Here is a 16,742-nt window from a genome sequence, read left to right on the forward strand (position 1 = left end):
GGATAGAACTCTTCAACAGAAAACAAGGAAACTAGTATGATGTCATACGTCACCGCGCCGCTGTCTGCGCAGCTCACCCCTCCCCGGGAGGGGGAAGGGGGAGCCCCAGACCTCCCACGCCGGCTATCCACCCATCAGTTCTGAGGCTGGATGTCAAAACACGCGAAAAACCGCCGACCGGAGGGAGGGAGGGTTGCTGGGGAGCCTCCGGGTCTCACCCAGAAAATGGCGTTTCATTACATTCAACGCTGGTTTTCTAGGGGGAGCCCCGTCGGCTCCCCGGAGCTAACTCCCCACAGAGGAAGGTCAAAGGGACAGAACCGGGAGGCGGACACCACGCACCCCCCCCCCCCCCCGGAAGCGAGACAACCGGCAGCAAACGCCAACCCAAGGCGCCACACAGCCCCGAAAAGTCCCGGGAACAACACAAGAACAACGAGCAGCAAGGCCCCCGCACAAACACCAAAAATCCATGCCCGAAAGACCGCAAGGCCACATCGCCCAGACGGCAGCAAGAGCAGCGAACCCACAAACGCCACGGGCATGAGGGAAGAACACAGGCAGCTTAGCCGCAAGAACACAGCTGACCACCCGGGACACCATCACCCGCGAACCAGGAAGAACAGAACCGGATCAACGCAAAACACGCTCCGGACCCAAACGCCGTGGCACGCAAACAACAGCGGAGGGCCGCCACTGAACACAAAACACGACACACCCCCGGCCGGACCAACGAAGCACCAACAACCCTTTACCCCTCCAGAACGCAGCAGCCCCACCCCGCGCCAGAAAAGATGGAGACTGCTGCCACCGAACAACCAAAACGCTAAAACCGAAGGCGCAAGAAAACTCAGCGACTCGACCCCCAGAGGCAAAGGCCAAAAGGAAAGAGCCGACGAAAAAACACACCGGAACCGAAGGGGCACTACCAACCGAGGAGAAGACAGAGCACGCTGACCAGAGACCAGGATGGCGCAAGCGGCGCACAAACAGGCCAGAGGTGAAACGACGCACGAGACAGCATACTAATGGTGCAGAAGCAACACCAAGACCGAAAGCAAGCCGAAGCGGCTCCGCCAGCGCTGCACGAAAAGAGGCGACAGTATGTGGCAAGACGACGGCCCCCAACCCCCACCAGAAAACCAAGCCGAGAGTAAACCAACCTAACAGGAGTAACCACCTAAGAAGGAACAGGAAAAGGAAGGACCGCCAAAATACCCCATACTGCCGCCAAGAGAAGCACGCAGGTGGGACACCTACCACGAAGCCACCCGACCACCAACCAGAGGCAAGACCGCGAGGCAGAACATAAGCAGTCCCAACCCGGCCATTCCGAGCCCAGGAAAAGGCGGAGCCGCGGGAAGATCTCGGGCGCGACCACCGAAACCCAAGCGGCACAAGGAGATGGAATGTCTGCTGAACAGAACAACTCCCCAAAGCATGCAAGCCCGCCAGGAGTTCAGAAACGACGGGTCTGACGCGAGACATCGCAAGACCCCCCCCAAAAAAAAAAAACCGGCAGGGCAAGCTAGGAAACCAAAGAAGGCGGAAGGGTCGCCGCCAGAACAGTACCCGAACCAAGGGGTACGAACAACTGCAATAGACCGAGACAAAGAAGCACATCACAAGACACAGGCTGAAAAACGCCCAAGAACACACGCAGAACATCCCTGCTGCAGAGGAGGCAGGAAGAAAGAGCAGAAGCACAAAAAAAAAAACAGGAAAACAACCAGGGGTGGACAATCAGGCAGGGACAGAAAACCCCCACGCAATCCCCAGGCACAAAACAGTAGCAAAGTGCCACACCACAACCGGACACAGGAACAAGGACACGCCACTGTAAAACACGGTACCAATGCACACGTGCCGTAGCAGCAACAGGCACCACCGCAACATGCAACATGTAAATAGCAACTCCCTTCTGCAAAGGCAGAGAAACGGAGCAGGCAGACCCCAGACAGGGCCAACGGAGACACGACAAAACCCAGCAGGCCCAGAAACCTGCACCAGGCGACCGACGGCGGAGAAACCCCGCTCGATACCTGCTGGATGGGGTACTTGGAGCTCTTTTACACCCCAAGCCCGGCCCAAGGCCAGGCTAGACCGGCCAGAGAGTGGCCCACCAGGCAGCTGCTAGGAGCGGCCCGCCGGCCCACAAACCCCCACAACCAGGATGGGCCGGAACTGCTATATGAAAACAGGCTAGTGTGCCCTGGAAGTTCACGGACGAACCAGCAAGAAGGCTTATGCTCGCAAGTAGGTCGTGTAACAACCACAGACCTCTGATGGTAATACAGTGTTCCCCAATTGTGCCTATAGCACCACTGCACTCCACTGGTACTATCCCGCAAGTTCTACCAGATAGGCGGGACCCAAGAGCCAGAGCTCAAACCCTGCAAGCACAGCCAGGAGCCTTACGAGGTGAGTACAGAACCAACCCTACAACCCCCACACCTCACAACATGAAAAAAGGTGGGTCCCCTGAATGACTCTAGCATGGGTTGGACATGCACATGAGGGGGACAGGAAGGGTGAAAAAGGGAGTCACTGGTGTGCGAACAGTCTCAAGTCGTACAAAAATATACCTAAATAAAGAAAGGTATATAAACAACACCGCATCCAGCGCCCAGCCAAAAGATGCCAGACCGCAGAAACTCACCTGGCGAATGGTGGCACGAACTTGACATGACTCAACCGTGCCCAGAAGAACCTGGGAGCACCGCCAGGTGAAGTCGCCAGAGCCGGAACCTGCCGGACCCGCAGGAGAGCAGGGTAGAGGCGAAGGAGGCAGCCCACACCAATGACACAGGGAAAACCGCGGCGTCCTCCCCACAACTGGGAACCAGGACACCCCCGGAGCGAAGGGGCACATACCGCAGCCAGGGAGAAGAACGAGAGGCGAAGCACTGTAGCAAAAAGGGCGCAAAACACCAGCACTGAAACACCGCCCAGACCAAAACAAACTCCACGGCGCATGCGCATGACACGCTGGCCGAACCACACAACCCTCTCTGCGGGAAAGCACCAACCAGGACTACTGCACTAGAAAAGTAGCCAAAAGAGGAAGCAGGAACAATAAAACCCGCCAAAAAAGCAAAGAGAGCCCAAAAAAAGAACCCAACCAGGCGACAAGTAGCCCAACAGGGCGACAAGTAGCCCAACCGGCCCACAAGTAGCCCAACCGGGCCACAAGTAGCCCAAAACGGCGACAAGGACGAGGAGCCGACAGACGTTCCAATAATGCGGGAAGTAGCGAAAAACCTTCCCGAACCCTCGAGAACACAGAAGTCAACACTAGTCCCAAAGGCACACAAAGGCGCAAGCGCACCCGAGATCAGAAGTCACGTAGAACCCCATCGAACGGGGAAACATGACAAAAACACCGTCAGAGGAAGAAGAAATCAATTCTTTTTTCTACAAAGTGATAGGGGTAGGCAGACCAGTAAAGTGGTACATAAAGGCAAACCAACAAAACATTAGAGAGAGGGGGAGTGAAAAATAAGACGAGGGGGAACAAGTTCCTGAAGATTGCATACACCAACATAGATGGAGTAAGATCGAAGATACTGGAGTTAAGTGATGTAATACAGCTGCAGACACCAGACATTGTTGCACTCACGGAGACAAAACTTGAAGATGTTATTTTAAATGAAGACATGTTCCCAAGGGGCTACTCAATTTGGAGACGGGACAGAAAAATTAGGAAAGGCGGTGGCGTTGCTGTGCTGGTGAAAGAACACCTAAAGGTGAACGAAATAATAACTGCCAATCCACAAGAAGTTGACATAATAGGACTAGAGATCTGCCATGAGGATGATAAACTAATGATCATAAATGCATACAGTCCACCGCTAAGAAGCACATGGTCAAAGGAGGAGCTAGATAGTAAAAGAGAAGGTCATATAACAATAATGAGAGAGATTATAGCGAGAGCGGATAACGATAGATCACGACTGTTGATAGTCGGCGACTTCAACTTGAAAGCCATAGACTGGGAAGCATATGAAGCTAAAACAGAAGATTTCTGGACCTGTAAATTTGTAGACCTCATCCTGGAAACATTCTTGTATCAACATGTTAAACAAGCTACGAGGATGAGGGAAGGGGACGTTCCCTCCATGCTAGATTTGATATTTACCAGAAAGGAGAAAGAAATATTTGACATTCAGTACCTTCCTCCCTTGGGTAAAAGTGACCATGTCTTTTTGGGAAAAAAGTATGCAATGCGTTATAATCTGGAAGAAAATATGAAGGTTGATGCAATTGAAAAACCTGACTTTAGGAGAGGACATTATAGCAACCTTAGAAATTTTTTTAGTGGGTATAATTGGACTGACTTGTTGCTAGCCAAGGAAGTGAATGAGATGTATGTCAAGTTTTGTGAAATATATGATGAAGGCACAAAAAAATTTATACCAAAACAGAGAAGCAGAACTAGGAAAAAGGATTGGTTCAACAGAAAGTGCGAGAGGCCCTGCCAGAGACCAAAAGACACAAAAATGAAATCAATACAGGAAGAGGCCAAACCCCCAAACATACCAGCGATGCAAAGATGCGAGAAACAACTACACGGCAGTGAGGAGAGAGGCAGAAAGAAATTTTGAAAAAGGGATTGCTGACAAATGTAAAACAGAACCAGGTCTATTCTATAAATTCATAAACAACAAATTGCAGGTAAAGGATGATATACAGAGGTTGAAAATGGGAAATAGATTCACGGAAAATGAAAATGAAATGTGTGAAACATTAAACGAAAAGTTCCAAAGTGTGTTTGTATAAAATGAAATCTTCAGGGAACCAGATACAATAAGAATTCCAGAGAACAACATAGAGCACATAGAGGTGTCCAGAGACAAAGTGGAAAAAATGCTCAAGGAGCTAAATAAGAACAATGCAGTTGGTCCAGATGGAGTTTCACCATGGGTTCTGAGAGAATGTGCACCTGAGCTCAGCATTCCTCTTCAACTGATTTTTCAGGCATCCCTGTTTACAGGAGTTGTAGCTGATGTGTGGAAAAAGGCTAACATAGTTTCAATCTACAAAAGTGGAAGCAGGGAAGACCGCCTTAATTATAGACCAGTATCATTGACAAGTGTAATAGTCAAAATATTGGAAAAAATAATTAAAACTAAATGGGTAGAACACCTGGAGAGAAATGATATAATAACAGACAGACAGTATGGTTTTCAATCTATAATATCCTGTGTATTGAATTTACTCAGTTTCTATGACCGAGCAACAGAGATATTACAGGAAAGAGATGGTTGGGTTGACTGCATCTATCTGGACCTAAAAAAGGCTTTTGACAGAGTTCCACATAAGTGGTTGTTCTGGAAACTGGAAAATATTGGAGGGGTGACAGGTACGCTTCTAACATAGATGAACAATTTTCTGACTGATAGAAAAATGAGGGCAGTGATCAGAGGCAATGTATCGGACTGGAGAAATGTCACAAGCGGAGTACCACAGGGTTCAGTTCTTGCACCAGTGATGTTTATTGTCTACATAAATGATCTACCAGTTGGTATACAGAATTATATGAACATGTTTGCTGATGATGCTAAGATAATAGGAAGGATAAGAAACTTAGATGATTGTCATGCCCTTCAAGATGACCTGGACAAAATAAGAATATGGAGCACCACCTGGCAAATGGAATTTAATGTTAATAAATGTCATGTTATGGAATGTGGAATAGGAGAACATAGACCTCACACAACCTATATATTATGTGAGAAATCTTTAAAGGATTCTGATAAAGAAAGAGATCTAGGGGTGGTTCTAGATAGAAAACTATCACCTGAGGACCACATAAAGAATATTGTGCAAGGAGCCTATGCTATGCTTTCTAACTTCAGAATTGCTTTTAAATACATGGATGGTGATATACTTAAATACATGGATGGTGATATACTAAAGAAATTGTTCACGACTTTTGTTAGGCCAAAGCTAGAATATGCAGCAGTTGTGTGGTGCCCATATCTTAAGAAGCACAACAAACTGGAAAAGGTGCAAAGACATGCTACTAAGTGGCTCCCAGAACTGAAGGGCAAGAGCTACGAGGAGAGGTTAGAGGCATTAAATATGCCAAAACTAAAAGACAGAAGAAAAAGAGGTGATATGATCACTACATACAAAATAGTAACAGGAATTGATAAAATCGATAGGCAAGATTTCCTGAGACCTGGAACTTCAAGAACAAGAGGTCATAGATTTAACCCTTAAAGTGCGCATCACTTCATATGAAGTGTAAATCGTTTTACCAGTCAACTGCGCTTCACTTCATATGAAGTGTATGGGTACCGCGCACGATTTGAATGGCCCGCGGTGTAGCTGGGGGTCCCATACGCTGCCCAGGGGCTCTAGTAAACAGCGGCCATTTTGAAAAAAAATCCAGCTCACGATCCGATGGCATGGGAGGCCTCAGTTTAGCGAGAGTCACCATGGCGAGCGCACGGTCAAACGCCTCACGGGCACGCACCACTCAGTCCCTCACCCCAGAGCAAATAGCCCACGAATTATTCTCTGAAGGTGAAGAAAGTGTGTTTGACGATTCAGACAACGATGAGGATTATACACAGTTGTCGGGTGATAGTAGCAGCAGCAGTGAAAGTGAGAATGACCGCCATGCCATGGCGAGGCCTATACGCTCTCCCATGCCTCCTCGCCCATTTTCTACCCCAATTCTACCACGACCTCACAGTTCCTGTGGATATTTTCTGTTTGAGGGTGACGAGTCAGAGGGAGGTGACTCCTTTTCTGGGTTTAGTGACTCAGATCAAAGTTTTATTGAGCCTGTGGCTGGTACCAGTGGTGTAACTGGGCGAGAAATTGTCGCGTCAGCAGCATCTCGCCCGGCCAAGCGCCACCGCATGGCACCACATGAGGGACCAAGACCCTCGTGTTCACGTGCACCCACCTCACGTGCACCCACCTCACGTGCACGTAGCCGCCGTGCTTCTCGCAGACGGTATTCAGCTCCTGGTCGCCGGTATGCATCGCTTCCTCGCCGTCTTTCCTCTGCATCTCGCAGGACGCCTGGTGTACTTGAGTGGAGTGATGGTGACGATTTTATTCCTAATATTCCTCACTTTGACGATAAAGATGTAGGGATTACAAACCTTTTCCCTAATCAAGGTGAGGACATAGCTGAGATGGAATATTTTACAGCATTCTATGATGAACCACTCATGGAATACATTGTACACCAAACGAACCTGCATGCTGCTTACCTGATTGAGAGGGAAATCACAGAATTTTCACGACTGCAGCGTTGGAAAAATACCACAGTGGCGGAAATGTATGTGTTTTTGGCACTCTGTTTGTTGATGAAGCACTGTCACAAACATGCAATAAATGACTATTGGAGCAAGGACAAGACAATACCAACACCTTTATTCGGGAAATATATGTCACGAGACAGGTTTCAGATACTCCTCAGGTGTCTACATTTTGGAAGTGTTCAGGACCGAACACCTGATGATAGACTGTGGCGAGTGAGGCACTACATGAACGATGTTATTGGAAAATTCAGAGATTTTTACGTACCAGCACAGAAGCTGGTGGTTGATGAATCTCTCATACTTTTCAAGGGACGTGTTCCATTCAAACAGTACATTCCCTCAAAACGAAACCGATTTGGCCTGAAATTTTTTGTTCTTTGTGATTGTGAGACAGGATACGTGTTACACATGATTCTGTACTCGGCTAGTGATGTAGACATTCCCGGTAACGACGAACATGGATTCTCGGGGAGTGTAGTGAAGACCATCATGGCTCCGTGGATGAACAAGGGACACATTTTATACACAGATAATTACTATACAAGTCCCTTGCTAGCTCGGTTCTTGCTAGAAAATAGAACCGGATTGGTTGGTACAGTAAAGCCACAACGAAGGGAAATGCCTGTGTTTGACAACGACATTGCAGTTGGTGAGTGTCAGAGAAGGAAAAGTGATAACATTCTGTCAGTTCGGTGGAAAGACAAAAGAGAGGTGAACTTGTTGACAACAATTCATGATGGAACAATGGTGAACAGTGGGAAAGTGAGCCATAAAACAAACGCACCACTATATAAGCCAGACTGTGTTTTAGACTATAATATCAACATGCGGTTGATTGATAAATCAGACATGATGATTGGCACTGCAGAGTGTGTGCGGAAGACATGAAGGTGGACGAAAAAAGTGTTCTTCCATCTTGTGGACATGAGCATGCTGAACTGTTTCAACATGTACCTTGTGAGAACTGGACGTAAGCCCACTTTCCGTGACTTTGTATTTGATGCTGCAATACAGTTATTAGGAAAGTTTGCAAAAGATGTCCCAGGTATTCAGCGGCCCATCATAAACCCACTGTTGCAGCATGCTGGTACTCCACGCCTCGCTCACACTGAAGGCTTCCTAGCACACAAACTTAAGTATTTGCCACCTGGTGTGAAGCGTGCAATAGCCCAACGTGATTGCTTGGTGTGTAAAACAACGACACGTAGAGACAAGAAACGGAAGCTTGTGCAAACATGGTGTGAAACGTGTGGTATCCCATTATGTGCTGTCGACTGCTTCAATGACTACCACAGTCTAGAAATCTTCTAAGTGTGCTTCAAAGTGTGTATAGCGTGTGCGAGTGTGTAAATATGTAAACATATAAGCAGATAGCGTGTGCGTGTGTGTAAATATATAAAAATATAAGCAGAACATACAATATAATAGACTGTAATGACATATTATATTGCCGTAATTGAAAACATTTGTGTGCGCCTGTGTATACTCAAATATGCAACAATTATTGATACAAAATATGTTCAAACAGTATTTGAAACACAATTAGTGAAAAAAAATTAGATAAAATGCGCTTAGACATTGTAAATAAATAGCGCAAAAATATATTTGTGGCAACTCTGGCTGTTTGAGGACCGCGCGCAACACCTTCCGGGCGTGTACTGCATGAGCGAACATGCAGATTGTGACGTCATCACCGAGCTTCTCGGCTCTATTGCAACAAAAGTAAGTACAATAAAAAATTTTTTTTATTTTTCCCGTGATCAGTGAACAGAACTTAACAGATTATCAAAATGACATGCGCCTGTGTGGATAGCAGGATATTAGACCCCGAGCATGTTAAGGGTTAAACTAGCTAAACACAGATGCAGAAGAAATATAAGAAAATTCACCTTCGCAAATAGTGGTAGACGGTTGGAACAAGTTAAGTGAGAAGGTGGTGGAGGCCAAGACCGTCAGTAGTTTCAAAGCATTATATGACAAAGAGTGCTGGGAAGACGGGACACCACGAGCGTAGCTCTCATCCTGTAACTACACTTAGGTAATTACACTTAGGTAATTAATTATTGTGTCCTTCCATCACATTAGGCGAGAGCCAGGTAAAATGCCGGCATCTATGAGGATGTGAGCATATCTGTTTGTCTCTGTCAAGATGGTTCATGAATTTATTATCAAAATATGCCAAGAAATAGTCTATTTCAACCATATCATCACCTGTATATGGGAATAATGGTCTCACACCAACATCGGTACCAGCAAAAGTTGGTATTTGTGGAACAAATCTGGCACAATCCTCCCACACCCGCACACTCGAGGGTTTGGTTTTGGAGCCAACACCACGGCCAACACCCCCACCACGAGCACCAAAAACATGGCTCCGTCATCTTGTGCTAGAACTGCGTTTAAGTATGGAAGGAGATGAGGATGTTCTGCATATCGTAGGCCTACCACGAACGCCTGATGTAGAGGGAACACTGTCGTCATTGTCCTCTAGCTACGTGACATGCTGCCGCTTGCTGCGGCATGTTGCTGGGGCAGTAAAACCCCGCATAGTAACACCCTCACTGCTCATACCTGGGTCGACAACATTACTTGTATCGGAGTCTATGTCACTGAAGCCCGAGAATGACTCATCACAAGTACTATCACTGAATAAACTTGCATCAGGGGACAAGGGAGGGTGGCTGAGCAGACAGCACGCTGGACATGTGATCCTGTGGTCCCGGGTTCGATTCCCGGCGCCGGCGAGAAACAATGGGCAGAGTTTCTTTCACCCTGATGCTCCTGTTACCTAGCAGTAAATAGGTACCTGGGAGTTAGTCAGCTGTCACGGGTTGCTTCCTGGGGGGGCTAGGTGGAGAAAAAAAATAGTAGTTAGTAACAGTTGAGAGGCGGGCCGAAAGAACAGAGCTCAACCCCTGCAAGCACAACTAGGTGAATACAATTAGGTGAATACACGTGGTGGTGGGGACTGTAACGGTGTTGATCGTGAAGAGTCACACATGGTTGCTTCTTTGAAACTGAGGCTCCCCACAACCCTGGGGCATACTGGGATGCTTTTCAAAATGGCGGACGATCATTGGGGGACCAACGGCATCCATTTTTGTACCCACGTCACCGCGTGCCAGTTTTGATTGGTACGCTATAAATGTAAGATCCCGGAGGCGCGTCGCACACTTTCCACCCCCCTCTCTTTCCCCGGTCGAGTGCCTGTAGGAGCGTTGCGCAGTTCAGTGGTTAACACTTTCGCGCCCCCTTCGATGGTAAAAAAAAAAGCGGTATGTGCGCGCGGCGTTTTTGCTGAGTAAGCGTAAAAACAAAAATGTGTATACTCTTTTTACTCTCCTTACCTTAGTTCTTGAGCTACGTATTTCATTTTGGTACCAACGTGTTCGCAATAAAATTCTCTAGAAGAACATCAGTAAAAAAAGTCACGAAACGTATAGGGATACCAGCACCAAATAAATAACTACGAAGATGACTCGCTGTGAGCGCCCAACAGCAACAAAATGTTTTTACTCTTGGGATTGTTATCACCTCCACACTTGTCCTACAGCCTTAATTTTGGTATCAATGGACTCGCAATGAAATTCCCAACACGGTGATATGAATATAAGCGTAGAATAATGATTGCGGCCCGCCCGCAAGAGTGTGGGAAGTGGTGAAATTGTTACCCGGTATCGGTGACGGGACGACGCACGGCGCTTTGAAAGTTTATACTTATTTCACTCTCATGACATTAATTTTCTATGTACGTCATTCATTTTTGTGTCAATGTGTTCGCAATAGAATGTTCTATGAGCCCGTAGGTAAAAAAGATCAACAAAGCGTAAGATAGAATAGCGCCAAATATAAAACAATGCTGGAACATATCAGTGAGCGTCAAACACACACGAAATGTTTTTACTTTTGTTATGTTTGTCAAGTTTATACTTGTTGCACACAGTTATTTTTGGTTGTACATTGATCGGAATAAAATTCCCTAAACAGACATATGCATATAATACATGATATGGGGGAAGCATTACCAGTATAAACGGCTAAAGTCACCCACCTGCAACCCGTTTGGGACATAATACCATTTGATCGAAGTGGTCCACACCTTTCATGAACTTATTGTACCATGCAGCTTAGTGGTGAGAAAGAGAGCCTCATGGCGCGCAGTTTGAAACAAACCCAAAGTAAATCGGATAAAAATTGAATTTTATACAAATATTTTAAAAGAGGACATAACTTTATGTCCACCATGCGGGAGCGGTTAGCGAAACAGGACTCCTCGGTGCGTCCTGATCCCGCGAAAGTGTTAATGAGAAACACCCCTGACCTGGGGAAGGGAGGGTGTCAGGGAGCCTCCGGGGCTCACCAAGAAACTGGGTTTCATAACATTCAATGCTGCTTTTCTGTTGAGGGGCCCCTGTTGACTCCCCGAGGCTAACTACCTACAGAAAAGGACAAAATGGGAAACTTACCAGGGAGGCAAGCAAAAACAAAGCCTTCCAAAAACAATATCGAACTAAAGGGACCACAGTAAACCAAGCAGAAGAAAAAAAAGAATGAACCCTGTCCAAAAACCAGGCAGGCTCAGGTGGTACATGAGCAGGAAGGAGGTGAAAGAAAGCATGTGAAAGATTGCGCAACAGAGTCAAAGTAAAGTCATCCCTGATCGCAAGCAGAAGCGGCTCTGCCAACACCGCATGATGAGAAGCGACAGTATTAGGCATAAGATGTTTATCAAGGAAAAGCCAAGAAAGAAAAGACAAAACCACCTGGTCGGAAACTGCAGGACAGCGGCAATGGGGGGAAACGACGAGAAGATCGCCAAGAAACTTCATACTGTCCTTGAGGAAATGATCATAGATGGGACACCTATAGTCATTGCATTTTTCCATCGCGGGAAAAATTTCACAGGAAACTGTGACCTGTTGGTCACATCTCTCATAAATTGTTTAAGGCAACATGCAGAAAGCAAAATGCTGCTGTTTGTATTATTTAATATATAACATAAATAATATATTTTATTTATAAATAATATAAATGGTGTCTGCTTCTTTAACCGCATAAAGAGGCAGACACCAAGATCATGCTGTCGCGAAGAGGTCAACTTCCGGGAGCCCTAGTGTCCAGCAAAACCAGTGGAAGGAAGCTTCCATTCACCTGGACTGTATGGGTCTCGAACCGTGGACCTGACGCGAGTGAGGCCGTAGAACTAACATGAAGCAACGAAGGAAGCTTTGTTAACAGTCCATTCCATGGAAAGAGAAAGGAAGCAAGACAGACCATCAACCAAGATGTAGGACACTCCCTGCACACCAATGGCACAGAGATGAGAACCCTGAGAACTCAGCAGAAGAGCTACCTGAAGCAACCAGCCCCGAAAGAGTCAAGGACCGAAGAGACATCCCGGCCCAGTCGAGACAAGGAACCATGGGGAACAGGCTGAATTGAGCCGGATCACCGAGCGCAGAAGAATCCGAACACTCTGCAGCACCCACCACACCACCACACACTCCTGCACCATGCTGAGAGGCCAACAACCCTGGCCAGAATGGAGAGCACAGGTCACAAAGCACAACAACAGCCGAGACAGCCATGAATACATTGTGCGAGGGAAGAGGAGAACCCCTAAAACCCCGAAGAGGAAGCCGATGATGCAGCAACCGGCACAGGGACACTGGAGTCCGAACCCAGCTCAAAACGAATCAAACGCACCCACTCGAAGACTACTCGACAGAGAAAAAAGGAGAGACCAGCCCTACCAAACCCGAACCCCCCCCCCCATCAAAAGAGGGTGGAATGCCCAATGCCACACGAGAAAATAAAAAATACCTACAAATCATGGGACTAAACTCGGGCATAGAATGCCAGCCTCCCCCCAACCGCCCAAATCCAAACAGAGCAAGCACAGTGCCAACCAACTGGAAAAGCAGCTGGGGAAAACACATATGAACTGGCTGCTGGCACCATAGAAGACCCACCTTGATTAACCACTGTGCTGCGCCATCTGAGAAATCTCGTTCCGAGAGTTGAACTATTTTTTTTAATTAGGCTATTTTTAATGTTTTTTAATGTTTTCATCACTCTTTGTGTTTTGAAAGAAAATGGTTGGGTTTGGAAATATTTTGACATTAACTTTACCTGAATATTTATAAAAACAACAAAACTATGTCCTTAACAATTGCACTATGAAGTTTTTTCCAAAAACAGGTGCGCTGTGCAGGGGGTTAACAGCTAATGAAGCCCTAGACCAACTTCTCTGGGAAGATCAAGACCCCCTCCCCCACTCCCCAGACACAATAACTTATAAACAGCACAGAAAACTGAGCAATACTGTCCTCAGGAAAGAGCAGGGAACAAAAGAAAGCAGCAGGCTCTTTTTGAAGCAGAAAGAAGAGCCAAAGTTCACGCTAAGTCCAAAGAAGGTGCCAGCACAGTCTACCAACACGCAAGACGGGGAAGTGAAAAATGAGAGAGCACAACAGAAGTCAAGTGTGACCGGACCCGAAAACAGCAGCAGCCAAGATAGCTGAAAGAAGGGGAACCCGAGCAAGTAGTCGGACCAGGCCCACGGCATGGAGAATAGGGGTGAAGAGGCACACCAACATGCCTGGAGAGAAGAAGATCCATCCCAAGAAAAACCAGCAACAAAGGAGACACCTCTTGCCAATCAAGCATATGGGTATAGCAAAACCGTGCCAGGTTCATAGGGTAACAGGACAGTCTGCTAGCCAGGAAGACACTGGACCCTCAGAATGCACCCAAGGAGGGTAAGAGAACCCAAACTCTCAGGAGGCCGGATCGATGGCCGAAAGAACAAACCCAAGGTACCTAAAGGCTCCCGAAAGGCCTAACCTAAGGCGCATAATGGTCCCCCCCAGAAGGACAAACCCAAGGTACCTAAAGGCTCCCGAAAGGCCTAACCTAAGGCGTATAATGGTCCCCCCAGAAGGACAAACCCAAGGTGCCTAAAGGCCCTCCAGAAATGAACCTCCGATGAATGTCATGGAAAACGGGCAACTAGGGGAGAAACGTCAGAGTGCCCATGTGCTAATAGAATATCTAGTCACGCAACTCCCACATGCCCCACCAGCCAAAAACACTCCCAACCCCAAGGAAGACGGACAGTCACAGACTACTAGCCTACTGTAATATCGAGGACCACCCTAAAAGCGAGGAGGCACCCTAAAAGCAAAGGAGGCCCCCCCCCTAAAGGGAGCGTATACTGAATGCCCCAGGGAAGGTATCCCGAATGCCCCAGGGAAGGTATCCCTGACCATGCAAGGGTAGTATTGAAAGAGCGCACAGGGAAGAGAACCCTGAGCTCATGCAGCTCTAAGTACACTAAACTCGTAGTTCACAATATGCAGAAGCAAATAAACAGCCTCAGAGCGAGGTTGCCAGTACCGAAATTAGGTACGCAACTGGGTTTCTTATTGCCTAAACGGAGTCAAAAGTAGTGCACGTAAACAGTTGGAATGCAATTGGGCTCCATATAAAACCAAAGCAGGCTACAAACCCCAACCAGGCAACCCTGTCTCAAAGGCCATAAGCAACCACTTAGCTGACGAAGGTTACTGGAGCCAGAGTGACTGACGACCACACCCAGGCACACATTAGCTAGAACTGAGGTTGTAATGATCCGGTTGACCCAGTACGCCTCCCTCCTATCCCCAAATGAGGGAAATGACGTGGGGTCTATTAGCAGGAGATAATTTCATAAAACCTTTGGTGGTTTGTTTTCATTATTCGAGGGAGGTCTTCTGGCAGTTTTAATCATGCAGTTGCATGATTAAACTTTAAATGTAAAGCTTCATAGCCTATCTCTCCCTGCAGCTCTTCTGAGGGGGCCAGGTTTTGGCTCGTGGTCCCCGGTAAGCCAATATAACTCCGCAACTGATGGCACCTGGTAGTATGGCACTGATCAGTGTATGATAGCTTCCAGGAGCCAACAGGGCTTCCCCAAAAATAAACATTTTAAATGCTTAACAAATGCAGTATTACATACCTGTGCAGGTTGTGGCACAGTAGTAACAAAGAGATTATCCAACTTGTGATCACGAGGATAAAGTCTAAGCTCATCAGTATTAGCAGGGATGTTGTATGCACCCAACACCAACCAATTTGATTGCCACCACAACAGCCCTCCTGTTACCACAAAGTCACGCTCTTGACTCTCATTTCCAAAAAGATGCCAGCGTCGTAACCGCAATGAATAATGTGCTACACCATTGCGTCCAGCCACACCTACAAGCTCACCACCTTCATCAACACACGTGTACTGAAATAGGAATCACATTTGTTGTGGTGAGTATCATTCCCCAGACTTTCACAATTCTGGTGGGTCAATAATATTTTGTAACCACATAAAATTAATTTTCACTAAAACTCATGCAAATAAGCAGACGACGAGTTACAATAACATGGCTGAAGATATGACGACTAAACCATACACCAGAAGTTGAAGAGACGATGACGTTTCTGTCCATCCTGGACCCTAATCAAGTCGAGTGTCCATAATCGACTTGATAATGGTCCACGACGGACCAAGACGTCGTCATCACTCCATCTTCTTGTGCTAATAAAATGTACTAGTATTGTTCATATATTTCCACATATAAAGAGTGTTACACAAATAACTTGAATATAAATAAAATATATGTGGTAGATTTAAGAAATGACATTATCCCATGTTTTGTATGACCCCATGTTTGTATTTGCTAGCCATCATGCTGAAAGAATACGTGAAATATTAACTTCCATCAAAAGTGCCTCTGAATTGTAATAATAATGTATCGATAACAGGTTGGAATATAATTTGTGTTAACAAAAACATTATTTAGGGACATTTGTAAATAATGTTAAGGTACATGCCAAACAGTATACAGATACAGTCCTGTAATCTGGGTATAATGTTTATTGTTATGAGTATGTGGTGCTTGCAGGTATGTGGAGCCAGGCAAAGATATACTTGTCTGGCCATGTGGTATGACCTTCAGTCCAGATAATGGCATGCACAGTCTTTTTCAATTGGTGAATTTTAATACATTTTGATTAGTACCATAATGTTGTATGTGCAATTATTAAAAGGGTGCAATTTAAAAAACCAGCGTTGAATGTAATGAAACGCCATTTTCTGGGTGAGTCCCGGAGGCTCCCCGGAGCTATCCCAGGCTGATATGTTTATGTCAGACTTTGGCATCAGTCATGTGTATGGAGTTCTTAGGCCTACCGGGGACCACGGCCAGAACCGGGCCCCCTCAGAGAGGCAAGGGAAGCAATGGCCTATAGAAGCCCCCATGTAGTTGGAAGCATTCTATGTCTGCCATCGACCGGAACAGGCACCCAGAAAGGTAAGCGCCCCAAAACAAACCCCTATTCTGGTTAAAATTGCTACCAAAAACCGAACTAGTGGATAGAACTCCCCAACCGAAAACAAGCAAACTAGTGTGACGTCACACACCGCCG

At 46.6% G+C, this 16,742-nt stretch overlaps 1 protein-coding gene across 4 annotated transcripts in view; it reads right to left on the reverse strand.

Annotated features, from left to right (window-relative positions):
* Positions 1 to 16,742, reverse strand: part of Rich (Guanine nucleotide exchange factor subunit Rich) — a 567,547-nt gene that overhangs the window by 389,751 nt on the left and 161,054 nt on the right. For all 4 annotated transcript variants that reach the window (XM_069303165.1, XM_069303164.1, XM_069303162.1 and 1 more), the window contains exon 11: positions 15,283 to 15,555. In XM_069303165.1, the coding sequence (XP_069159266.1) occupies positions 15,283 to 15,555 (273 nt within the window). The remainder of the gene's footprint in view (positions 1 to 15,282; positions 15,556 to 16,742) is intronic.

This window comes from Procambarus clarkii, chromosome 49 (assembly GCF_040958095.1).
Source record: "Procambarus clarkii isolate CNS0578487 chromosome 49, FALCON_Pclarkii_2.0, whole genome shotgun sequence".
NCBI lineage: Eukaryota > Metazoa > Arthropoda > Malacostraca > Decapoda > Cambaridae > Procambarus > Procambarus clarkii.